General features: G+C 43.7%; 1 protein-coding gene across 1 annotated transcript in view; it reads right to left on the reverse strand.

Moving 5' to 3' along the window:
* LOC310668761 (uncharacterized protein) overlaps positions 1-18,748 on the reverse strand; it is a gene marked incomplete at its 5' end in the record, with an annotated part of 699,427 nt that extends 680,679 nt beyond the window's left edge. The window contains 2 exons of the mRNA XM_083422093.1: positions 179-1,313; positions 18,322-18,748. Of these exons, the coding sequence (XP_083278219.1) occupies positions 262-1,313; positions 18,322-18,748 (1,479 nt within the window). The 3' untranslated portion in view covers positions 179-261. The remainder of the gene's footprint in view (positions 1-178; positions 1,314-18,321) is intronic.
* Positions 18,749-25,844: the final 7,096 nt, after the last annotated feature.

Here is a 25,844-nt window from a genome sequence, read left to right on the forward strand (position 1 = left end):
TCCCCTTCGCCTATGACATCTGCCCCCACCGCCATACCTCCCTCGCCCCACCACGGTAGCAATTCCAAGCCTCATACCAACCTCCATTTACAAGTAGAAAGCAAACAAAACAAAAAACAAAAAACAATTGTACCAAACAAAACCAGTCCCCACCCCACTCAATATCCAACCCCAAAACAAAATAAAATGGAACAAAATAAACATACATCAATAAAAACCACCGTACATGGTGGTACAACAAAGTAAAAAGTAAAAACCCCTTTAAAATACTTTAAAATATATAAAAAAAATTTTAACATTTGCTCCAGCAGCACCAGTGTCCTTAAAACTATAGCAGAGGTGAGTCTGGGCCCCGCCCCCTGGGCCAGGTGGAATCAGCCTGAGGAGGGAGCGGCCTTCCCAACTCACAGTGCAGCAGCAGCAGCGATGTCCCTGTGCCTCATGAGGCCTCTTAAGCTGTGGCGATGGTGAGTCAGTCTGGGCCCCGCCCCCTGGGCTAGGTGGAATCAGCCTGAGGGGAGAGCGGCCTTCCCAACTCACAGTGCAGCAGCAGCAGCAATGTCCCTGTGCCTCCTGAGGCCTCTTAAGCTGTGGCGATGGTGAGTCAGTCTGGGCCCCGCCCCCTGGGCCAGGTGGAATCAGCCTGAGGGGGGAGCGGCCTTCCCAACTCACAGTGCAGCAGCAGCAATGTCCCTGTGCCTCCTGAGGCCTCTTAAGCTCTGGCGATGGTGAGTCAGTCTGGGCCCCGCCCCCTGGGCCAGGTGGAATCAGCCTGAGGGGGGAGCGGCCTTCCCAACTCACAGTGCAGCAGCAGCAATGTCCCTGTGCCTCCTGAGGCCTCTTAAGCTGTGGCGATGGTGAGTCAGTCTGGGCCCCGCCCCCTGGGCCAGGTGGAATCAGCCTGAGGGGGGAGCGGCCTTCCCAACTCACAGTGCAGCAGCAGCAGCAATGTCCCTGTGCCTCCTGAGGCCTCTTAAGCTCTGGCGATGGTGAGTCAGTCTGGGCCCCGCCCCCTGGGCCAGGTGGAATCAGCCAGAGGGGGGAGCGGCCTTCCCAACTCACAGTGCAGCAGCAGCAGCAATGTCCCTGTGCCTCCTGAGGCCTCTTAAGCTCTGGCGATGGTGAGTCAGTCTGGGCCCCGCCCCCTGGGCTAGGTGGAATCAGCCTGAGGGGGGAGCGGCCTTCCCAACTCACAGTGCAGCAGCAGCAGCAATGTCCCTGTGCCTCCTGAGGCCTCTTAAGCTCTGGCGATGGTGAGTCAGTCTGGGCCCCGCCCCCTGGGCCAGGTGGAATCAGCCTGAGGAGGGAGTGGCCTTCCCAACTCACAGTGCAGCAACAGCAGCATTCAGGTCTCTCATTAAAATCAATTTGTTTTTTTTGGTTTTTTTTAATTCTTTTTATTGAGTTTCTCTTAAGAAAGGGGAAAAAAAGAAAAAAAATCAAAAAGAAAAAGAAAAAACAAGACAAATCAACAGATTAATAAACAATATCCGTACATAACGCAGGAATGACATTCATTACCATTTTTGTCCTTTTCCTTAAAACATTATATTTTAAAATATTTAAACCTTTTCCCTACACCTCCCTTGACCTCCTACCCTCCCGTTTTCAGGTTTCTTAATAAGAAATTCTTTCTTTTTTCTGCAGCTATTAATTGTTACTGATTTGCGCGTCGTAAGACTTATATCAAACCTGCTATAGTTTTTAAGTCTCTGTAGTTACCTTCAATGTATACCATAAATTTTTTCCAATCATTAACAAACTTTGTATTTTTTTGGTTTCTAATTTTTTGTGTCATTTTTGCTGACTCAACATACTCATATAATTTTGCTTGCCAATCTCTGATTGTTGGGATATTTGGGCTCTTCCAATTTTGTGCAATTAATATTCTAGCAGCAGCCGTAGCATATTGGAAAAACGTCTTATCTTCTTTTTTTATTTCATCCCCAATTATTCCTAGTAAGAAGGCCTCTGGCTTTTTAGGGAAGGTGTATCTAAGTATTTTTTTTAACTCATTATATATGAGTTCCCAAAATTTCTTCATTGTTTCACAGGTCCACCACATATGGTAGAAATTACCTTCTTTAATTTTACACTTCCAGCAAGCCTTGTTTCCTGTTTTGTATATTTTCCCTAGTTTTGCCGGTGTGATGTACCACCTATACATCATCTTTTCCAAATTTTCTCTAAGTAAAACACATGCCGTGAATTTCATTCCACTATTCCATAAATTCGACCACTTATGTCCGAGGTCCATTGCCCATTTTGTCATGACCTCCTTAATTTCTTCATCTTTAGTATCCCAATCTAATAATATGTTATACATTTTAGATAATAACTTGGATTTGCCTTCAATTATTTCTATCTGGAATTTAGATTTTTTCTCATTTATCCCTACTTTTTTATCTTCCTTCCAAACTGCATTTATTTGATGGAATTGCAGCCAGCCTGTTAACTTGTCTTTCAACTCCTCATATGTCCTCAATTTCCATCCACTCTCTGATCCTATCAGTAGGTCTTCATATGTCAGTCTTTCTCCTTCCATGTTTACTTTTTTGATTGTTAGAATATCAATTGGGGATAACCACCAGGGTGTTTTCCATTCCAAAAGTTTTTTATTTCTCTCCCAGACTTCATATAGTGGCCCTCTAATAATGTGGTTTGAAAAACCTTTATGTACCTTTTCTTTATCTAGCCACAAATAGGCATGCCAACCGAACCTGTTGTTGAAGCCTTCCAAGTCTAGCAGGTCCGTATCTTCCAATCTTATCCAATCTCTGATCCAACAGAGACAGGAGGCCTCAAAATATAACTTCAGGTTAGGAACCGAGAAGCCCCCTCTTTCTTTCCGATCTGTTAGTAATTTGAATCTGATTCTCGGTCTCTTCCCATTCCATATAAATTTCGAAAGAGTTCTTTGCCAATCTTTAAACATTGAGGAGCCTCTAATCACAGGGATGTTTTGGAACAAAAATATCATTCTTGGGAGTATGCTCATTTTTATGGCCGCCATCCTTCCCATCCATGAAAGTTTTACTCTGTTCCACGTATCTAGATCTTTTTTGATCTCCTTCCATGTTGTGAGATAATTATCTTGAATTAGATTTATATTTTTTGTTGTTAGCCAGATTCCTAAATATTTTATTTTTTTAGCCACCTTAATTCCGTTCTGTCTCCAGTTTTTCTCTTTCGTCTTTTTCCAAATTTTTAGTCAACATTTTTGTCTTTAATTTATTTAACTTGAAACTGGACAGCTTGCCATATTCTTCTAATAACTCCAAAGCTTTACTAACACTCTTCTGCGGTTCTTCCAGAGATAGCACCATATCATCTGCATATGCTTTTAGTTTGTATTCTTTCATTCCTATTTTGATCCCTCTAATCTCTGATGTTGCTCTAATCTTATTCGTTATTACCTCCAATCCCATAATGAATAAAAGCGGGGATAGAGGGCATCCCTGTCTTGTTCCTTTTTCAATTTTAAATGAATTTGTTAAATTGTTATTTATAATCAGTTTGGCCGATTGGTTTGAATAGATCGATTTAATCCCTTCCATAAATTCGCCTTCTAGCCCTGCTTTCTCCATGCTTTTTAACAAGAACAACCATGAGACATTATCGAACGCCTTCTCTGCGTCTATGAAAATCAGCGCCGCAGGTACCTCATTCTTACACTCCAAATATTCTATGATGTTTATGATATGCCTCACATTATCTTTGAGAAACCTGTTTGGGAGGAATCCTGCTTGATCTTTATGTATTAGATTTACTAAGCACTTTTTCAGTCTATTTGCCATCACTTCTGCAAAAATTTTATAGTCGTTATTTAATAATGATATAGGCCTATAGTTTTTGATATTTAATTTGTCCGTGTCCGGTTTAGGGATCATCGTAATATGGGCCTCTTTCCACGTTTCTGGTATCTTACCTCCTCTTAGTATGTTATTCATAAGATCACATAACACTGGCATTAGTTGGTTTTCTAATATTTTATAGTATTTGGCTGGCAGTCCGTCTGGTCCTGGGGCTTTCCGTGATTTCATCTTCCTTATCGTATCCTGGATCTCTTCTGCATTTATAGGTTTATTTAGTTGAGTTCTTTCTTCCTCTGTTATGGTCTTCCCACTGTAGTTTTCAAAATATTCTTCTATCCGGGTTGTCTCTTCGTCTTCCTTTTTGTACAAGTTCTCATAAATTTTTTTTAAAAATTCCTTTATTTCTTTTGGGTCTTCTATCAGTTGTTCCTCTATTCTTATCCTATTTATTACATTTTGTTTTTGCCTTTTTCGCAGTTGCCAAGCTAATAATTTACCCGTTTTATTAGCCGATTCAAAATATTTTTGTTTCATCAGCTTAATTTTCCATTCAATTTCTTGACTTGTTAAAATTGAATATTGTGTTTGTAACATTTTTATTGTTTGTATATTTAGTTCGTCTTTCGGGTTTGTTACTAATTTTTTCTCACATTCTCTTAGCTGGCTAAGGATTTCCTCTTTCTTTTGTTCTCTTACTTTCTTCTTATAGCTGTTTTGCTGAATAAAAAAACCTCTTAGCACTGCCTTGCTGGCGTCCCAGACTACATCTATACTTGTTTCTTTATTGAGATTCAGACTAAAGTAGTCTTTTAGAGTTGCTTTGGTCTTTACAATAACGTCTTCACTCTCTAGTAAGTATTCATTCATTCTCCATCTAAACCCACCTTGAGATACACCTTTTATTTCGAAGACTATTGAGTTATGATCGGATAGAGTTCTAGGTTGGATTTCACACTTAGATGTTCTTAATGTGAGTTCTCTTGAGATCCAGATTTGATCAATTCTGCCCCAGCTCTTATGTGGCTCTGAGAAGAAGGTGAATTGCTTCTCAATTGGGTGTTTATATCTCCAAATGTCTACTAGATCTAAATTTTCCTCTAAGTTGTTGAAGGATCTTGGCAGCTTCCCTTGATTACCTTTTTTCTTTTCTGATTGTCTATCTATTTCTGGTGCCGGTACTCCATTAAAATCACCCAGTAGTATCGTCTTGTTACACTCTAACTCCAATAGTATTTGTTCCAGTTTCTTAAAGAACTCCAATTTATTCAAGTTCGGGGCATATATGTTTATCACGTTGAGTTTTTCACCCTGAAAGTTAATTTGAACCCCCAAAAACCTTCCTTCATTATCTTTGCAAATTAACTTGGGTTCCCATTTTTCTTTGACATATGTCACTACCCCTCTTTTTTTTTCGGCAATGGAGTTTATAAACTCAACGCCTAATTTTTTATTTATGAGGATATGTTTATGCTTTTTAGTCATGTGTGTCTCCTGTATACATATCAGATCAAGGTTCTTTCTTTTCAAAACATTCACGATTTTATTCCTTTTGGTTTTTTCATTCAGTCCATTCACATTCCAAGACAGAATTTTCAGATTCATTATTGTATTTACTTTTCAAACTACAAATAACCAATAATTTAAATTTGAGTGGCTTTGTTTTCTGGTTCCTCTTCCTCTTCTTCTTCTTCCGCTACTCCCTCTTCTTCCGCCTCTTCCTCTTCTTCTTCCTCCCTTCTTTTGTTTTCCTGTTCTTTTCCTTTCTCCTTTTTCCTTCTTCTCTCCTCTGGGTCTTCGTTTCTTCCTCCGTATCTCACCTCCGCTTTCCCAAGCTCTTTCTCGTATCTGCGCAGAAACTTCCTTACTTCTTGGGTCTCAGTAATTCTAAATCTTTTTTCTTTATAGAAAAAGGAGATCCCCTCAGGGAACTCCCATCTATGTTGTATACCATTGTTTTTTAACACACTTACTAGCTGTTTATATCCTTCTCTTTTGCGTAGGAGTCTAATTGGTACTTCTTTAAAGATGATAATTGGCCTGCCTTCAATAATTAATTTCTTTTGATAACTTGTTCTTAATATCATGTTTTTGAATTCCATTGAATTAAATATAACTAAGCAGTCTCCTGGGACTTTTCTCAATTTTACTTGTGTAGACCTTATTTTGATCCTGAAGGCATTTACAATTTGATAGGCAACCTCCTCCTCTTTCAATTCTAACCATTTCGCTAGCTCTTTTGTCATTTTTTCTTTTATATTCTCATTTGTCTCTTCTCCTACTCCTCTAAATTTTAAATTTAGTTTTTTCTGTTTCATTTCAATCATTGCTAAATTATCCAAGATTTGGTCTTTATTTCTATTCAGTTCCCCTATTTCATCTTTTATCCTATCTGTCTCCTTCTTTTGTTCTTTCATATCTTTTTGTATTTTTTTTGCTTGTTTCCGCCATAGTCTTTGATCGAACAGTCAAGTCTTTAATTTTATTTGACAATTCTCCTACTGCTCCCTCTATTTTCTTATCTATCAACTCATGCATCTCTCCTAGCTTTTCCTCCATGTGTATTTCGCTCTGTTTGAATTCTTCCTTTATTTTTTGCCATAAGATATCTAAATCCTTTATTTCTTCTTGTCGGGATGCTCTCCTGTCAGATGGTGTTCCTCCTATCTTTTTCCCATTCTTCCCAGCCATCTCTTCCCTCACACCTTTTAATATTAAATTTCTTGTAATATTTATTCTCTCCCCTAGAGGGCGCACAATCTTTACCAATTTTAATTAATTATCCGGCAATATATTCAACAGCCTTTTCATGAATTAAAAAAAAAGGAACATATAATATAGTTCTGAAACAGTATTAACTTATAAGGTTTCCAACTCCAAATAAAGTCCCAAATACCAGTTGGCTTCCCAGAAGTTGCCAATTATTTTCCCCAAACCCAAATCTCAATCTCTAAATTTACAATCTGTTAACTCTAAATGTAGGTAAGGTCCGCAGTAAATTCCAGTTAGTACAGGTTATTTCAAATTAATTCAATAATACATTCATCAGAGAATTATTATTTATGCACTGAAAAAGGACCTTATGTAAAGACCATTAGTAGGGTATTAATCTTATAAACCCCTTCATGGATCACTGCCTTGCCGTGGCGAAGGGGCTTGAAGAACTCAGAGAAGCTATGAACTATGCCGAGCAGGGCACCCAAGATGAACAGGTCATAGTGGAGAGTTTTGACCAAACGTGATCCACCTGGAGCAGGAACCGGCAAGCCACTCCAGTATCCTTGCCAAGAAAACTCCATGGACAAAGACAACAGGCATATAAAAGTTATGACGCTGGAAGATGAGCCCCTCAGGTCGGAAGGCGTCCAACATGCTACTGGGGAAGAGCGGAGGACAAGTACAAGTAGATCCAGAGCTGATGAAGCGGCTGGGCCAAAGCCGAAAGGACGCTCAGTTGCGGATATGCATGGAAGCGAAAGGAAAGTCCAATGCTGTAAAGAAAAATATTGCATAGGAACCTGGAATGTAAGAACCATGAACCTTGGTAAGTTGGATGTGGTCAAAAATGAGATGGCAAGAATAAATATTGACATCCTGGGCATCAGTGAACTAAAATGGACGGGAATGGGCGAATTCAGTTCGGATGACCATCATATCTACTACTGTGGGCAAGAAACCCGCAAAAGAAATGGAGTGGCCCTCATAGTCAACAAAAGAGTGGCGAAAACTGTACTGGGATGCAATCTCAAAAATGATAGAATGATCTCGATACGAATCCAAGGCAGACCTTTTAACATAACAGTAATCCAAGTTTATGCACCAACTACTGGTGCTGAAGAAACTGAAATTGACCAATTCTATGAAGACTTACAACACCTTATAGAAGTGACACCAAAGAAGGATGTTCTTCTCATTATAGGGGATTGGAATGCTAAAGTAGGGAATCAAGAGATAAAAGGAACAACTGGCAAATTTGACCTTGGAATTCAAAATGAAGCAGGGCAAAGGCTAATAGAGTTCTGTCAAGAGAACAAGCTGGTCATCACAAACACTCTTTTCCAACAACACAAGAGACGACTCTACACATGGACATCACCAGATGGGCAGCATCGGAATCAGATTGATTATATTCTCTGCAGCCAAAGATGGAGAAGCTCTATACAGTCAGCAAAAACAAGACCTGGAGCTGACTGTGGCTCAGATCATCAGCTTCTTATAGCAAAATTCAAGCTTAAACTGAAAAAAGTAGGAAATACCACTGGGCCGGTAAGATACAATCTAAATCAAATCCCTTATGAATACACAGTGGAAGTGAGGAACAGGTTTAAGGATTTAGATTTGCTGGACAGAGTGCCTGAAGAACTATGGATGGAGGCTCGCAACATTATACAAGAGGCAGCAATGAAAACCACCCCAATGAAAAGGAAATGCAGGAAAGCAAAGTGGCTGTCCAATGAGGCCTTACAAATAGTGGGGGAGAGAAGGCAAGCAAAATGCGAGGGAGATAGTGAAAGATACAAGAAATTGAATGCAGATTTCCAAAAAATAGCAAGGAGAGACAAGAAGGCCTTCTTAAACGAGCAATGCAAAGAAATAGAGGAAAACAACAGAATGGGAAGAACCAGAGATCTGTTCAAGAAAATTGGAGATATGAAAGGAACATTTTGTTCAAAGATTACCATAATAAAGGACAAAAGTGGTAAGGACCTAACAGAAGCAGAAGACATCAAGAAGAGGTGGCAAGAATACACAGAGGAATTATACCAGAAATATATGGATGTCTCGTACACCCCAGGTAGTGGGGTTGCTGACCTTGAGCCAGACATCCTGGAGAGTGAAGTCAAATGGGCCTTAGAAAGCACTGCGAATAACAAGGCCAGTGGAAGTGATGGCATTCCAGCTGAACTACTTAAAATTTTAAAAGATGATGCTGTTAAGGTGCTACACTCAATATGCCAGCAAGTTTGGAAAACTCAGCAGTGGCCAGAGGATTGGAGAAGGTCAGTCTACATCCCAATCCCAAAGAAGGGCAGTGCTAAAGAATGCTCCAACTACCGCACAATTGCACTCATTTCACACGCTAGCAAGGTTATGCTTAAAATTCTACAAGGAAGGCTCAAGCAGTATGTGGACCGAGAACTCCCAGAAGTGCAAGCTGGATTTTGAAGAGGCAGAGGAACCAGAGACCAAATTGCAAACATGCGCTGGATTATGGAGAAAGCTAGAGAGTTCCAGAAAGACATCTACTTCTGCTTCATTGACTATGCAAAAGCCTTTGACTGTGTCGACCACAGCAAACTATGGCAAGTTCTTAAAGAAATGGGAGTGCCTGATCACCTCATCTGTCTCCTGAGAAATCTCTATGTGGGACAAGAAGCTACAGTTAGAACTGGATATGGAACAACTGATTGGTTCAAAATTGGGAAAGGAGTACGACAAGGCTGTATTTTGTCTCCTTGCTTATTTAACTTATATGCAGAATTCATCATGCGAAAGGCTGGGCTGGATGAATCCCTAGCCGGTATTAAGATTGCTGGAAGAAATATCAACAACCTCAGATATGCAGATGACACAACCTTGATGGCAGAAAGTGAGGAGGAATTAAAGAACCTTTTACTGAGGGTGAAAGAGGAGAGCGCAAAATATGGTCTGAAGCTCAACATCAAAAAAACGAAGATCATGGCCACTGGTCCCATCACCTCCTGGCAAATAGTAGGGCAAGAAATGGAGGCAGTGAGAGATTTTACTTTCTTGGGCTCCATGATCACTGCAGATGGTGACAGCAGCCACGAAATTAAGAGACGCCTGCTTCTTGGGAGGAAAGCAATGACCAACCTAGACAGCATCTTAAAAAGTAGAGACATCACCTTGCCAACAAAGGTCCGTATAGTAAAAGCTATGGTTTTTCCAGTAGTGATGTATGGAAGTGAGAGCTGGACCATAAAGAAGGCTGATCGCCGAAGAATTGACGCTGTTGAATTATGGTGCTGGAGGAGACTCTTGAGAGTCCCATGGACTGCAAGAAGATCAAACACATCCATTCTTAAGGAAATCAGCCCTGAGTGCTCACTGGAAGGACAGATCGTGAAGCTGAGGCTCCAATACTTTGGCCACCTCATGAGAAGAGAAGACTCCCTGGAAAAGACCCTGATGCTGGGAAAGATGGAGGGCACAAGGAGAAGGGGACGACAGAGGACGAGATGGTTAGACAGTGTTCTCGAAGCTACAAACATGAGTCTGACCAAACTGCGGGAGGCAGTGGAAGACAGGAGTGCCTGGCGTGCTCTGGTCCATGGGGTCATGAAGAGTCGGACACGACTGAATGACTAAACAACACCAAATGGTTGAGACATTATGATTTATCAATAGAGGAAGAGGAAGGTTACAAATTAAAACCATTTGAGCAAGTTAAAGATAAGCTAAATTGGCTACATTACCACCAGATTAACGAATTGTATAAATTGAATAAGAAAAATGGTTTTGCTTTTGAAAAATCCAAGTTGGAGACGGAGCTGTTGGATACTAAAAGTAAAAATTTATCTAAAATGTACAAGCTATTGTTGGAGTGGCACACAAAAGATGAACAAGTTAAATCTGTGATGATAGATTGGGCAAGAGACGTAGGACATAATATAATGTTTGAAGACTGGGAAAGATTGTGGAAGAAAGGGGTCAGGTTCACCGAATATACTTTGTTAAAAGAAAATATAATGAAGATGATGTATAGATGGTATTTGACTCCTGTAAAATTAGCAAAGATATATCATAATTGTGACAATATATGTTGGAAATGTAAAAAAAAGGAAGGAACATTTTATCATATGTGGTGGACCTGTCCCAAGGTGAAAGACTTCTGGGAAAAGATTTATAATGAATTGAAAAAAATGTTGAAATATACATTTATAAAGAAACCAGAGGCCTTTCTTCTTGGAATAGCAGGCTTGGAATTGGAAAAGATGTTAAATTATTTTTGTATGCCACAACTGCTGCTCGTATTTTGTTAGCTAAAAAGTGGAAAACCCAAGAATTACCAACAGTAGAAGAATGGCAGATGAAGATGATGGATTTTTCGGAGCTAGCCGACCTAACTGGAAGAGTCCGCGACCAGAAGGAGGAGGAATATCAGGAAGAATGGAATAAATTTAATGATTATTTAGTTAAATTTGTTAAGTTAAACTAACTGGAAATAGCTTGCAGATACTTAATGGATTTAGGATTTTATTTATGTTAAGTGATAAATTAATATGTTTAACTCTATAAGGAGAAGATTTAAGGATGTTAATGTTTAAGTTAAATTTCAAAAAAAAATGGGATTTGGAAAACCGTTACAAGGACATGCAATGAAATTCAACCAAGGGGAAGTGAGGAAGTCCTTTAACAAAGTTAATAACTGTAATTTTCAATAAGGCTATGATTTATGTTTGTTAATTTTGTTTGTCTTGTGTGTTTGTTTGTGTGTTTGTTTGTTTATAATATTGTAAAAAACAATATTTTTTTGGGGGGGATTCCAATTAACAAACCAATCATATCACATTAATTCCAAATTATACCAATACACAATAAATTCCAAATATTTAGCCGAATTTTAAATTTTTGTTGGGGGTACCCATGCTTTGAGTTCAGAAAGGGTCCAATCATCTCATATTTCTGCTGCTTTGATGTTCACAAGTCCCATCTTCCCATCTCTTTGTTGTTATCCTTTTTCTTCTTAATAACTCCGAGTATTTTCACAGGCAAGTTGAATCAAACATTATTTATGTTTCTGTGTGAACTTTGTAATGCTCTCCCATAATTCATCCACGCTGATCCAAAAGTCCTGTTCCAGCAGCCGGCGCCATTTTCGACAATTCCGATGAAATACAGTCTACCCGTCTGCTCCTTAATTTTCCCAGATCAATTGCACCATAAATCAGTCTTTTCAGGGGAGTTTTTGCCCATTCAAATCTATAATCCACACATGAAAGCAGAACGGTGGCTCACCTCCCCCTTTAGCTGTTAATCTCGCAACAAGGTCTGTCTCATAATGGCGGATCCCAGCAATAACTGCGTAGCTGGAAAGCCTTTCTCTTTCCAGATCTTCCACAAAACAAAGCCTTTAGTTAATATTTTTGTTTCCTCACAGTTTATTTTCCAATCTCACTTGCTATCAATCAATCATGTGACGGTTCTTCTAGGGGAGGGGTTGTTAGGTAAAACATATTGAAAAAGAAAGAAGTTTTTTCCCCTCCCCCTTCTGTTCCGTTTTAACATACCGACATAGCTGTGATTCTTTGCTGTAGTCTTCTGTTCAATCCATCACTCTTGACTTCTCAGAGGTAGATTTGATTAGCAGATAAAACACCCTTCCTTCGCTCGAAACATGTGCATTTACTTCTTAATCCAATTATTTTATCTTAAGCAATGCAACTAGGTTGCACTTAGAAGTAGTGTGCGGAAGGAAATGATATTATTGTCCACAAGATTATCCCAAATCGGTTGATAAAAAAGAGAGAAGCTTACAGACCTTTGGCCGAAGCACTAAAGGCAAAGGCAGTGGAATATAGGTGGGAGTACCCTGAAGGTATCTCCTTTTTCTTTAAAGGGAAACGTAGAAAGTGCTTGTCGGCACTAGACGCAGACAAATTCTGGAGAAAGTATCGGAAAGAGCTCGGAGGAAAAAGGCAACTGTTGGGAGAATCAGAGGAAATTGATCAAACAGTTGAGAGCTAGGAGACAGATCTAAGAAAGGAATTTACTAAAAGTAGACTGAGACCTTGAATGTGTAATTTCTAAATTTTTATTTCATTAAACCCGTTGACGTATCATAAGAAATAAAGTATGGATTATAAATTTATTACTTGGAACGTAAATGGTCTAAATGAAAAATCAAAAAGGAACAAGGTGGAACATATTCTGGTTAAGCAAAAATATGATTTAATCTGTCTGCAAGAAACCCATGTAGCGGAAAAACATAAAAGAGTATTAATAAATAAAAGATTGGGGCTTGAGTTTATTACATCAAGTAAAGAAAAAAAGAGAGGGGTGGTAATCTATGTAAAACCTCAGCTGGAGCCAAAACTGCTTTACAATGATGAAAAAGGTCGAACGGTGATTATAGAGGTTAAGATCAATAATGAAAAAGTGATAGTTATTGGAATTTATGCACCAAATGAAAGAAAATCTGAATTCTATCAATTCCTGGAAGAAAAAGTCATAGAATATTTAGGGGAAAAAATTGTATTATTAGGAGATTTTAATGGAGTAGTCAATCCAAGCATGGACAGAACAATAAAGAAGAAAGAAAAGAGGCAGATTAAACTCCCAACTACATTTTTCCAATTAATAGAACTCCTGAATTTGTTTGACGCTTGGAGGTTTAAAAATCCAACAGAGAAACAATTTACACATTACTCAGAGCCACATAAATCGGCGGGACGAATCGATGCGATCTGAACAACAAAGGATTTATTAAATAATATTACAAAAGCAGAAATTCATCCAAGGACAATTTCAGATCACAGCGCGGTCTGGGTTAACTTTAAAGGAAAAGAAGAAAAGGTTAAGAGGTGGCAACTTAATGAGAGTATGCTAAACGATGAAAAAACTGTGCAAAAGGCCAAGCAAATCTTAGAAGAATATTTTAAGTTCAACTTAAATCAAGGAGTAGATCTAGAGACGGTTTGGGATGCGGGTAAAGCCGTCATAAGAGGCTTCTTTATCCAACAAAACGCATTCCAAAGGAAAATAAAGGAGAAGAAGAAAATGGAGATATGGGAGGAAATTAGAAAAAAGGAAAGGATTCTTTTCCAAAAACCAGATGATGAACTAATTAAGCAAAGTATAAAAATTTTACAGACGCAATTCTCCATGATAATAAATGAAGAGATAGAATGGAAGATAAAATGGTTGAGACATAGAAACTTTGAGTTTGCAAATAAACCTGGCAAACTTTTGGCCTGGCAATTAAAGAAGAAAAAGGAAGATAGAATTATCAATAAAATTAAAATTGAAGATAAATGGATTCAAGAACCGAAGGAAATTAGTAAAAACTTTGCTAGTTTTTTCGGAAAACTATATAAAGAAGGTCCAGAGACTCTAGAAAAAATAATTGATTATCTGGGCAAAAATAAACGACCAATAATACCTAAGGAAAAAACTGAAATCTTGAACTCACCAATAACAGCTATGGAGGTGCAACAAGCTATACAGAGATCAAAATTAGGAAAGACACCGGGCCCAGATGGTCTCCCAGCTAATTACTATAAAAAGTTAGAACAAGTATTATTTCTTCCCATGAAAGACCTAATGAATAATATTCTGGTAAATGGAAAGCTACCGAAAACATGGAAGGATAGCTTTATTACGCTTATCCACAAACAGGGAACAGATGCCTCAAATATGGCCAATTACAGACCCATCGCACTGTTAAATAACGATTACAAGATATTCGCAGACATTCTTGCAAATAGATTAAAAATGGTGCTGAAAGAGATAATCCATAAAGATCAAACTGGATTTCTTCCCGGACGATTTATGCAATCCAACATTAGATGTGTGATTAATGTATTAGAATATTTGGATATTAAAATTGACAAATCAGCAGCTATTATGTTGGTGGACGCTGAAAAAGCTTTTGATAATGTGTCCTGGAAGTTTATGAAAAAATTAATGGAAGAAATCGGACTGGGAGAAAATATTTGTAAAGGAATAAATGCCATCTATACAGAACAATATGCAAAACTGATCATCAACGGAAGAATTACTGAGGAGTGCAAAATAAACAAGGGAACTAGACAGGGCTGCCCACTGTCACCACTGATATTTATCTTGGTGATGGAAGTCTTGAACAACCAGATAAGAAAGGATCAGCTTGTCAAAGGCATCACTCTGGGAAACAAAACATATAAAATTAAAGCTTTTGCGGACGATTTACTCGTTATGACTGAAAACCCTAAAGAAAGTCTGAAAAGAGTGCTGAAATTGATTAAAGAATTCGGAGAAGTGGCAGGCTTTAAGCTGAATATAACAAAAACAAAAATGCTTGTTAAAAATGTAACCACAGAAGAAAAGGACGATTTAGAAAAAACATTGGGCCTGAAAATCTCCTCAAAAGCGAAATACCTGGGTATTTGGATCACCCCCAAGAACATAAATTTATTCCAGGATAATTACACCAAAACTTGGTTAGAGATTAGAAAAAACTTTGTAACCTGGAGTAAACTAAAATTAACATTTCTGGGTAGGATTTCCATTATAAAGATGAATGTGCTTCCAAAATTAATCTTTTTATTTCAAATGATTCCAATACTGGGCGAAGCAGGTTGTCTCAAGATATGGCAAAGTGAAATTTCCAAATTCCTGTGGGAAGGGAAGAAACCTAGGATTAAACACCTGATCTTAATAGACATAAAAGAGAGAGGAGGCTTTTCCCTACCCGACCTAAAACTTTATTACGAGGCAGCCTGTTTCACCTGGATAAAAGATTGGTGCACGTTGCAGGATTCGGACCTCTTGGACCTGGAAGGTTTTGACAACCGTTGGGGATGGCACGCCTACCTAATATATGGAAAAGCGAAAATTCATAAAAACTTTACCAACCATATAATAAGAAAATCACTCTTTGCTGTATGGGAAAAATATAAAGACCTGATGGAGCCTAAAATCCCGTGGTGGACTTCTCCAGTAGAAGCCATAGCAGTAAAACGGAAAAATACTCAGGAAAGCTGGCCAACATATAAAATACTTCTAAAAAATGAAGATAACCAAATAAAATTAAAAAACTTTGAGGAAATAAGAGACCACATTTCAGACTGGTTCCAATACCATCAGTTATTTGAAAAATTTAAATCTTACAAAGAAAAGGGGTTCTCAACAGAAATTTCCCGATTTGAATCTGATCTTGTAAATTCTAAAAGAAAAACCCTTTCCAAAACTTACCGACTCCTCCTTGACTGGACGGTCAAGGAGGAGGAGGAAACAGTGGCAATGGTGAGGTGGTCCCAGGATTTTGGCCACTCAATAACCATGGCCCAATGGGAAAATTTATGGAAGATCAATTGGAAATTCACAAATTGTTACACGATTAGAGAGAACTTTCAAAAAATGCAACATCGAGGGTATCTAACACCATGGAAGCTTTCAAAAATGTATAAGAATGTATCAAGTAATTGTTGGAGATGCGGAGACTCAGGAACATTCTTCCATATGTGGTGGATATGTAGGAAAATACAGGCATTCTGGGAGAGTATACATGCAGAGCTGCAAAAAATGCTAAAGATCTCTTTCAATAAAAAACCAGAGGCCTACCTCCTAGGAATAACAGATTTGGATATTCCACAAAAGAGGAAGGGTATCTTTTTATATGCCACGGCGGCAGCAAGAGTTTTGATCGCAGCAAAATGGAAGAGTAATGAAATCCCCTCTATTCAAGATTGGATCCAAAAGCTGACAGAATATGCTGAATTAGATGGTCTATCAGAAAAAATAAAGAATAAATCAAAACAGGAATTTGTTTCTAAATGGGAGGTTTTCAAAGAATATTTGAAAAATAAATATAGTAGTTTAAATTCTGTTGCAGCATTCGAGGAACTTCAGTAATAGTAGTAAGGTAGATATAAGAAATTAGATTTAATGAGAATAAGTTTAATTATAAGAAAAAATGTTTATGGGCAATAAGTAATATGAATTTGAAGTATGGAATGGACGGGAGGTCGGGTCTTTAGTGTTAAGACCAATAGATGTTTTATTGTCTGATAGGAGTATTGTGTGTCTATGGTTGTTTTTGTGATTAGTGTATGGTTTGGTATTCGTGTTCGGTGTTTGTTTGTTTGTCTTTCTTGTTGTATAAATAAAAAACTTTAAAACTTTAAAAAAATTAAAAAAAAAAAAAAAGTAGTGTGCGGGAGATCTAGAATCTCACTCGAGGGCTTTCCATCCAGTGCCCTCACCCCTCCTTCTTTTGAACTCGGGGGTGATTTATTGGCAACTGCGGACGAGGCAGTGTCTCCCCATCCCCTGGGGAGATCCAGGGAGGCTGATTTACTCCCATTGTCAGCCTCTTAATTACCTCGTGTGAGCCGGAGAGATGGTATTGTCGGCCATCTTCCAAGGCGCCCCTAGCGGCCCCCTGGTTGGTTCCCTGTAACTTGGCTTCTCGCAGCGAGGGAACCGCCAGAAGGCGCTCGGCGCTGGACCTCAGTGTCTGGGCAGAACGATGGAGGTGGAGACGCTCCTTCAGGTATACTGGACCAAGGCCGTTTAGGGCTTTAAAGGTCAGCACCAACACTTTGAATTGTGCTCGGAAACATACTGGGAGCCAGTGTAGGTCTTTCAAGACCAGTGTTATATGGTCTCGGCGGCCACTCCAGTCACCAGTCTAGCTGCCGCATTCTGGATTAGTTGTAGTTTCCGGGTCACCTTCAAAAGTAGCCCAACATAGAGCGCATTGCAGTAGTCCAAGCGAGAGATAACCAGAGCATGCCCCACTGGCGAGACAGTCCGCGGGCAGGTAGGGTCTCAGCCTGCGTACCAGATGGAGCTGGTAAACAGCTGCCCTGAACACAGAATTGACCTGCGCCTCCATGGGCAGCTGTGAGGCCTCCATTTCTTCTACAAACTGCTCGGCCGCAGGTACACTCCATGCTTCCTCCCCCCTCCCTGGGAAGGCCCTGGGGTGACACCCATAATTGGCCATGAACGGGCTCATTCCTGTGGACACGTGTTCAGCGTTATTGTACGCAAATTCAGCCAAAGCTAGTTTCTCTAACCAATCGTTCTGTCTTTCGCTGACGTAGCAGCGCAGGTATTGCTGGAGTATACTGTTCTCTCTCTCTGCTTGTCCGTTGGTTTCTGGATGTCTCGCCGTCGAGAAGCTCACCTCGACCTGTAGCAAGCTCTTGAGCTTCCTTCAGAACCTGGAAGTAAATTGTTTCCCGCGATCCGAAATTACCCTCGAGGGAGCCCCATGCAGTCTGAAAATGTGATCCACAAACAACCTGGCTGTCTCCTCTGCTGTCACCGCATGTGAGCAAGCTATGAAATGGCACATTTTTGTCAGTAGATCAACCACTACCATGACTGCTGTCTTTCCCCTTGACTTGGGCAAATCTGTCATAAAATCAATGGACACCACCTCCCAGGGTCTTCCCGGTGTAGGTAAGGGTTCCAGTAACCCTGCGGGGGCAGCCCTCTCTCCCTTTGCCCTCTGGCATCGGTCGCACCCCCGTACATATTCCTGTACGTCTTCCCTCACCTTTGGCCACCAGAACTGCCTGGTGACGAGCAGCATGGTTTTGTGCTGTCCAAAGTGCCCCGCTGTTGGGTTGTCATGGAGCTGTTTAAGTACCTTCCCCCTCAAGGTCTCCCCCGGTACATACAGTGCCCCCTTATAGTACAGTAACCCTTCCTTTTCCTCAAACCCTCCATGGTCTTCCCTTCCGTCCCGGAGTTCCCTGATTTTTGCTTGAGCGAATGCGTTGTCTCTAGTGAGCCCTACCAGTTCTCGTTTCCCAACCAACGTTCCCCCCCACACATGTGTCGGGAAACATGTGTCGGGCCTCTGTTGGTCCCTCTCCCTCCAGGTATTCCGGTTTCCTGGAGAGAGCATCTGCTCTTACGTTTTCCTTTCCCGGCACGTATCTGATCTCAAAGGGAAACTTGGCGAACTCCTGGGCCCATCGAATCTGTCTCTGGTGGAGCACCCGTGCGGTCCGCCAGTATTCCGAGTTCTTGTGATCGGTACAAACCTGGATCTTGTGCCGCGCCCCTATCAAGAGGTGTCTCCATTGCCGAAACGCCGCATAGATAGCAAGCAGTTCGCGGTCATACACGGTGTAGTTTTGCTCTGACTCGCTCAGCTTCCTTGAGAAGAAGGCACACGGCATCCAGTCCTGCTTGACCCCGGGCTGCAAAAGGACTGCTCCAACCGCTCGGTCGGACGCGTCCGTCTCCAGTCTCATGGGTTTTCCAAATCAACGTGTAAGAGCTGCTCTTCTGAAGCGAACGCCTTCTTCAGCCTTTCAAAGGATTGCTGGGCACTTTCTGTCCACGCGAACTTCTTTTTGCTACTGAGACAATCTGTTATGGGCGCTGTCAAGTGAGCGAAGTTCTTTATGAACTTCCTGTAGAAGTTGCTGAAGCCTAGGAACCTCTGCACATCCTTTCTGTTTTGGGGGGCTTTCCATTCCAGCACTGCCTTCACCTTGCCTGGGTCCATAGCTAGGCTTTTGTCTTACAACCTGTACCCCAGAAATTCGACCTCCCGGGTGTGAAATTGGCATTTTTCCAGCTTGACCCACAACTGATGTTTCTGCAGTCTCTGTAGCACTTCCCTGACGTCTCTGACGTGTTGCTTCTCATTGTCCGAATAGATTAAGACATCATCCAAAAAGGCTACGCAATTCTTGTACAGCAGGGGCCCCAACACGTGGTGCATGAACGATTGAAAGCATGCAGAGCCCGATTGTAATCCAAATGGCATGACTAAGTACTCGAAGGCTCCCAGGGGGGTGAACATGGTAGTTTTCCATTCGTCCCCCTCCCTTATCCTAATTAAATTGTACGCTCCCCTGAGGTCTAGCTTGGTAAAAATCTTCCCCGGCCTCACACGTGTCAAAATATCGTCAATCCTGGGCATTGGGAATGTCAGGGAACTGCAGGCAGCGAGGGAGGAAAGAATTAGGGGATACAGGGAACGGTCTCCACTGATCAGTACTGAGTCCTCCTCAGAAGACCGAGAAGAGGATAGTGAGTCTGGGGAGGAAGGGGTGCTTCAGAGAGAGGGGGATCCACGTCACAGGGGGAAACGGAAGGGGCTGAGCCGTTGGCTCTGTTGGTCTCGAGGGAGAGGGAAAAGAGAAAGTAGTTAGAGCAACGCGTCATGAGAGACGGGTCGCTTTGTTTATTCTGCATGTAATCTTGTCAGAAAGAAATAAAGAAAGGAATTTATGGCTGGCTGCCGGGAGTGTTTATCTGCTAACTGCAGCAACGCATGGAGCTGGCTAGCTGGCAGTTTGCTCTAACTCACACACCCAGCTAATGAGCACTCAAGAGGAGAGTATCAGCAAGGAGAAAGGCAGGATGGAAGCTCGCCTTGCAAAGCTGGAAAAAGAGAGAAATGATTTACTGGCTACATCACAGGAATTAAGAATTCGTTTGGAAGAAGCCAGGGCCAGATCAGAAGGAGCTTCTGGAGGGGGCTTACGGAACCGGTCTTTGACGCTGGTAAGCAAATTCAATGGGGACCCCAGATTATACACTGGCTTCAAACTTGACATGCAGTATGCCCTGGAACTACAAGGAGCTGCTTTTGCTGGGGATGCTGACAAGGTGGGGTACCTTATAGGCCATTTGACGGGGGCAGCACGGGATTGGGTACGCCCACTGCTTGCTAGCCACAATGCTGCGCTCAGCGATCTCAAACAATTCTGGGAAGCCATGGACATTATGTTTTCATCTGGATCTGAGGAGGATGTGACTCAGCAGCAGCTATTGGATCTCCGGCAGGGGAACTCAACTGTGAGGGAGTACTGGTCCCAATTTGCAATGCTGGTCCACAAGCTTGATTGGAGCTTAGACTCTAAACCTGTGCAAGCTCTGTTTAAGGCCGGACTGAGTTCTCAGGTGAAAGATGAGCTTGCCAGGGGCCCCCGACACCAGGACTTGAATTCCCTCGTTAAGGCGGCTCTGGCGGTGGGCAGCAGGCAGGAGCTGAGGCAGCTAGAGAAGGCTGAGAGCAAAAGCCAGCGTTCCCATGGTGATCGCATTCCTGGCATACCAAGTGAGGGAGAGAAAGGTCACTCTCACTCGGAGCCGATGGAAATTGACTCTGCCCGCGCGCGGGAAGATTTAAAGGCTCAACGGCCAACTCACAAGGCGGCAGAAAATGGGCAGGCTGCCAAGAAATGCTTTATCTGCCAGAAACCAGGGCACTTTGCCAGAGTGTGTCCTGAACGTCGCAATTGGCAGGGAATGGTGGGGGCTTCCTCCCAGATGGAAGAGGGGTTGTCCAAAAGCAGGGAAACGCCAGTGCCTGGCTGGGAATGGGGCGAGGCGGCAGCCAGGCAGGAAGGGAACTGAACCAGAGCCCCGACCAGGACATCTCCAACCAGGCATAATTGTGAGGGTGTTGCTGGAACTCCCCAATGGACAGACTATGGAGGTCCATGCCCTGTTGGACTCAGGAGCGAGTGCCAATTTCTTCAGCAGGGACTTCGCTGCGCAGCACCAATTGCACTTATTACCTTTGGATTTTCCGCTACAAGTGACCACCATTGATGGGAGGGAACGTTTGGGAGGGGAAGTGACCCATCAGACTGAGGACCCATCAGACCCATGAGAATGAGGATTTCAACGCATTCCGAAATGATTGCTTTCCATGTGGCCACGCTGGCGGGCCCACCCATCATTTTGGGCATCAGTTGGTTGGCCATGCACGATCCGGTGGTCTCCTGGCATCAGCGTAACCTGACGTTTGGATCGGTGCATTGCTTGGAGGACTGTTTGGGGGTAAAGGAGCTGCGAGTTGGTAGTGCCAGAGTGGCGGCTACGGGTGCAGGAGAGAAAGGCGGCATTCCTCCAGAATATATGGACTTGGCAGAGGTTTTCAGCGAAAGAGAGGCAAACACGCTGCCGCCGCACAGGCCTTACGATTGTCAGATCAACTTGATCCCGGGGGCCAAGTTGCCGTCAGGAAAACTGTACTCTATGTCCGATCAGGAGATGGAGGACCTAAGAGCCTTTATAGACAAGAACTTAAGGAGAGGTTTCATTAGGGAGTCTAGGGCAGTTGGCGGAAGCCCCGTGTTCTTTGTGGACAAAAAGGCCACATGAGAGAAACGTCTCGTCGTAGACTTCAGGCGAATCAACGCCCAGACGCTCCCCATGGCCTTCCCAATGCCAAGAATTGATGACGTATTGGCGAGGGTGTGAAAGGGGGAAATTTTCACCAAACTGGATTTGAGAGGAGCCTACAATCTCATCAGGGTGCGAGAGGGGGACGAGTGGAAGACAACCATGTTCACACCACTAGGGGCATTTGAATATCTTGTTATGCCCTTCGGTTTACAGTGTGGTAGTCCGTGCTTCCAAGCCTTCATGCACCACGTGTTGGGACCTTTGCTCTACAAAAACTGTGCTGCATTTTTGGATGACATACTTATTTACTCTCCAGATGAAGAACAGCACGTTAAGGACATGCAGGAAGTTCTAGCTAGGCTCAAGGAGCATCGCCTATGGGTGAAACTGGAGAAGTGTCAGTTTCACACGAGAGAGGTCGAGTTCCTGGGCTATAGGCTGTCGGACAGGGGACTGGCAATGGACCTGGAGAAGGACAAAGCGGTGGTAGAGTGGAAAAGCCCCAAAACGAGGATGTTCAGCGGTTCCTGGTCTTCAGTAACTTCTACCGGAAGTTCATCAAGGACTTTGCACGGCTGGCGACCCCCATAACGGATTGCCTCAGTGGCAAGAAGAAGTTTGAGTGGACAGATGGGGCACAGAGGGCCTTTGAGAGTCTAAAGAGAGTCTTCGCCTCCGAGGAACAACTGCTGCATGTCAACCCTGAACTACCACTGCGGGTGGAGACAGATGCGTCTGATCGAGCAATTGGAGCGGTTCTCATGCAGCAAGTTGGGGAGGGGGAGTGGCGTCCGTGTGCCTTTTTTCCCCGGAAGCTCAATAAATCGGAAGTGAACTATAGTATCTATGATAAGGAATTGCTTGCTATTGTGTCTGTGTTCAAGCAATGGCGACATTTTTTGATTGGAGTGAAGCATCAGATACAGGTGTGCACGGATCACAAGAATTTGGAGTACTGGCGGACAGTGAGAGTGATGTGCCAGAGGCAAATACGCTGGGCACAGTTCTTTGCCAACTTCAACTTCAAGATTCAGTACGTACCAGGTGAGCAGAATGTGAGGGCGGATGCTTTATCCCATAAACCCGAGTATCTGGCAGAGGGAGGAGCACCGACAGCCCGGTTCATGTTCCCCGAGCAGAGGTGGGCTTGCGGGGCGACATTGGTGAAGGACGACGAACTGCTACGCTTGATGCGGGACGATGCTTTTGCCAGAGGAAAGTTGGGTGAACTTGGGCAAGGGAGAGGGGCTGAGGGAGGTTTCGAGGAAAAAGGGGGGCTACTGTTTTATCGAGGGGCTTTGTATGTACCAGGGGAAGCTCTCCGGGCCAGAATCCTCCAACAACTGCATGACAGCTTGACGGCAGGACACTTTGGGCAACATAAGACCATGTTGTTGGTCACCAGGGAATTTTGGTGGCCTAAGGTGAGGGAAGATGTGAAGGAATATGTGCGAGGGTGTGAGACCTGTCAGAGAGCCAAAGGGGAGAGGGCAGCTCCGGCAGGGTTATTAGAGCCTCTGCCAACACCAGGGAGGCCATGGGAGGTGGTATCAGTAGACTTCATCACTGACCTGCCCCGGTCCAGGGGGAAAACAGCAGTGTTGGTGGTGGTGGATCTACTCACCAAAATGTGCCATTTTGTGGCGTGTTCTCATGCGGTAACTGCGGAGGAGACAGCCAAATTGTTTGTGGAGCACGTGTTTAAGTTGCATGGGGTCCCTTCGAGGGTCATTTCGGATAGGGGGACACAATTTACCTCAAAGTTCTGGTGCAAACTCATGAGTTTGTTGCAAGTTGAGGTACGTTTCACCACCGCCAGACATCCTGAAAGCAATGGGCAGGCGGAGAGGGTCAATGCAGTATTACAGCAGTACCTGCGTTGTTATGTGGGGGAGAGGCAGAACGATTGGGTGGACAAATTAGCCCTGGCGGAGTTTGCATACAACAACTCCGAGAATGTGTCCACAGGGATGACTCTGTTTTTTGCAAATCACAGGTGCCATCCTAGGGCTTTCCCAAGGAGGGGGGAGGAATCATGGAGTGTGCTAGCCGCTGAACAGTTCGCGGAGGAAATGGAAGCAATTCAACAGCAACTGAAGCTGAACTTGGAAAGGGCCAAGGAGGTATACAAGAGGCAAGCAGGCAAGCATCGGAGGGAAAGGGAGACCCTCCGGGTGGGGGATAAGGTGTGGTTATCCACGCAAGGCTTGCCTTGGAAAGGGGGTTGTAAGAAACTCAAACCCAGGAGGGTGGGTCCCTTTGAAATCATACAGCAAGTCAACCCGGTGGCCTTTAGGTTGAGGCTGCCAGAGAGCATGAAAATTCATCCCGTGTTCCACCGGTCGCTATTGTCGGCTTACCGGCCGGGCAGAAGGGAAGGGGAGGTGCCACCGCCAGCAGTCGAGGAAAGGGAGCGGGGACACCAGATTGAGGAAATATTGGACTCGCGTTGGAAGGGTAATCAGCTGGAGTATCTTGTAGCTTGGGAGGGGGCTCCCAGTTCAGATAACACATGGGTGCCATCAGATTGGGTCACGGAGGAGGGTTTAGTGGAGGACTTCCATGAGCTATTTCCACATAAGCCACAACCCGCAGGGAGGTTTGCTGAGAGGGCGTTTGGGCCGACGGACGATGAAGAGGATTTTGGAGGGTTCTCAGCCTCGGACCAAGAGGAAACACAGGGGGGGGGGGAAGGAGTGAGTGAAGAGCGTCCGGGTCCATCAGGTGTTAGAGGTTGGGGTAACGTATTTGATGATACCGAAGAGGAGGAGGAGGAGATTTTCCTAGGATTTACCCCCGAGAAGCATGAGGAGAATGCATCAGGGGAGACTTCTTCTCAGGAAAGGGAGGTGAGGGGGGCCCTTGAGGAGGGGCTGGATGTCAGGGAACTGCAGGCGGCGAGGGAGGAAAGAATTAGGGGATACAGGGAACGGTCTCCACTGATCAGTACTGAGTCCTCCTCAGAAGACCGAGAAGAGGATAGTGAGTCTGGGGAGGAAGGGGTGCTTCAGAGAAAGGGGGATCCACGTCACAGGGGAAAACGGAAGGGGTGAGCCGTTGGCTCTGTTGGTCTCGAGGGAGAGGGCAAAGAGAAAGTAGTTAGAGCAACGCGTCATGAGAGACGGGTCGCTTTGTTTATTCTGCATGTAATCTTGTCAGAAAGAAATAAAGAAAGGCTGCCGGGAGTGTTTATCTCCTAAGCGCAGCAACGCGTGGAGCTGGCTAGCTGACAGGGAAGGTCACGGGTTCTGATACCAGGTTCAGGGCCCTGTAATCCACGACCAGTCTGGGCTGATTAGTGTCTTTTTTGTCCACAAAGAACACTGGACTGCCCCCACCGCCTTAGATTCCCTTATGAAACCTCTCTTCAGATTCTTGTCAATGAACTGCCTCAGCTCCTGCATCTCCCAATCTGACATGGCATACAGCTTACCCACTGGTAACTGAGCCCCTGGAAGCAGGTTGATTTGGCAGTCAAAGGGCCTGTGGGAGGGGGGGAGTTTGTCTGCCTCCCTTTCACTGAAGACCTCCTTCAAATCAGCATATTGTGGTGGCACCTGCCCTTTCTGCTCCTGGGCCAACCCTGCCCCCCTGGCTACAGTCAATCCTGGCTCCTCCCCCCCAGACAGTGTTTTGAGTAGTAAGCTGACCCAAAGGTGACCGACCGCTGATGCCATGACACCACCGGGTCATGCATTGCCAGCCAGCTCATTCCTAGTATTATTGGGGGTCCTGCCAGCGTGGCCACGTGAAATGCAATGGTTTCCGTGTGCCTGCCGACCCTCATTCACATTGGCGGTGTGTGGTGTGTCACTTCTCCTCCCAGGAGTTCCCTGCCATCTATGGTGTTCACCTGCAAGGGAAAATCTAGTGGCAACAGGTGGAGTTGGTGCTCCAGGGCGAAGTCTCTGCTGAAGAAATTACACGAGCTCCCAGAATCTAGCAGTCCCTCCACCTTGATGGGGTACCCGTTTGGGAGTTCTAGCACCACCTCAACGGCTATTGCTGCCTTGGGAGGATCAGGCTGGGGCACTTCTATTGGTTGCTGGCCTGGCTGCTGGCCCCACTGGTTGGCAGCCAGGCGTTGGCTTTTCCCTGCGCCTGCCCCTCTTCCCCCTTCTCGTCGTAGCCTGCAGCCCCCATCATGCCTTGCCAGACCTTCCGTTGAGTGCAGACCTTAGCAAAATGTCCCGGTCGCTG

Source organism: Podarcis tiliguerta (genome assembly GCF_965153285.1).
Source record: "Podarcis tiliguerta genome assembly, chromosome: W".
Classification (NCBI taxonomy): Eukaryota; Metazoa; Chordata; class Lepidosauria; order Squamata; family Lacertidae; genus Podarcis; species Podarcis tiliguerta.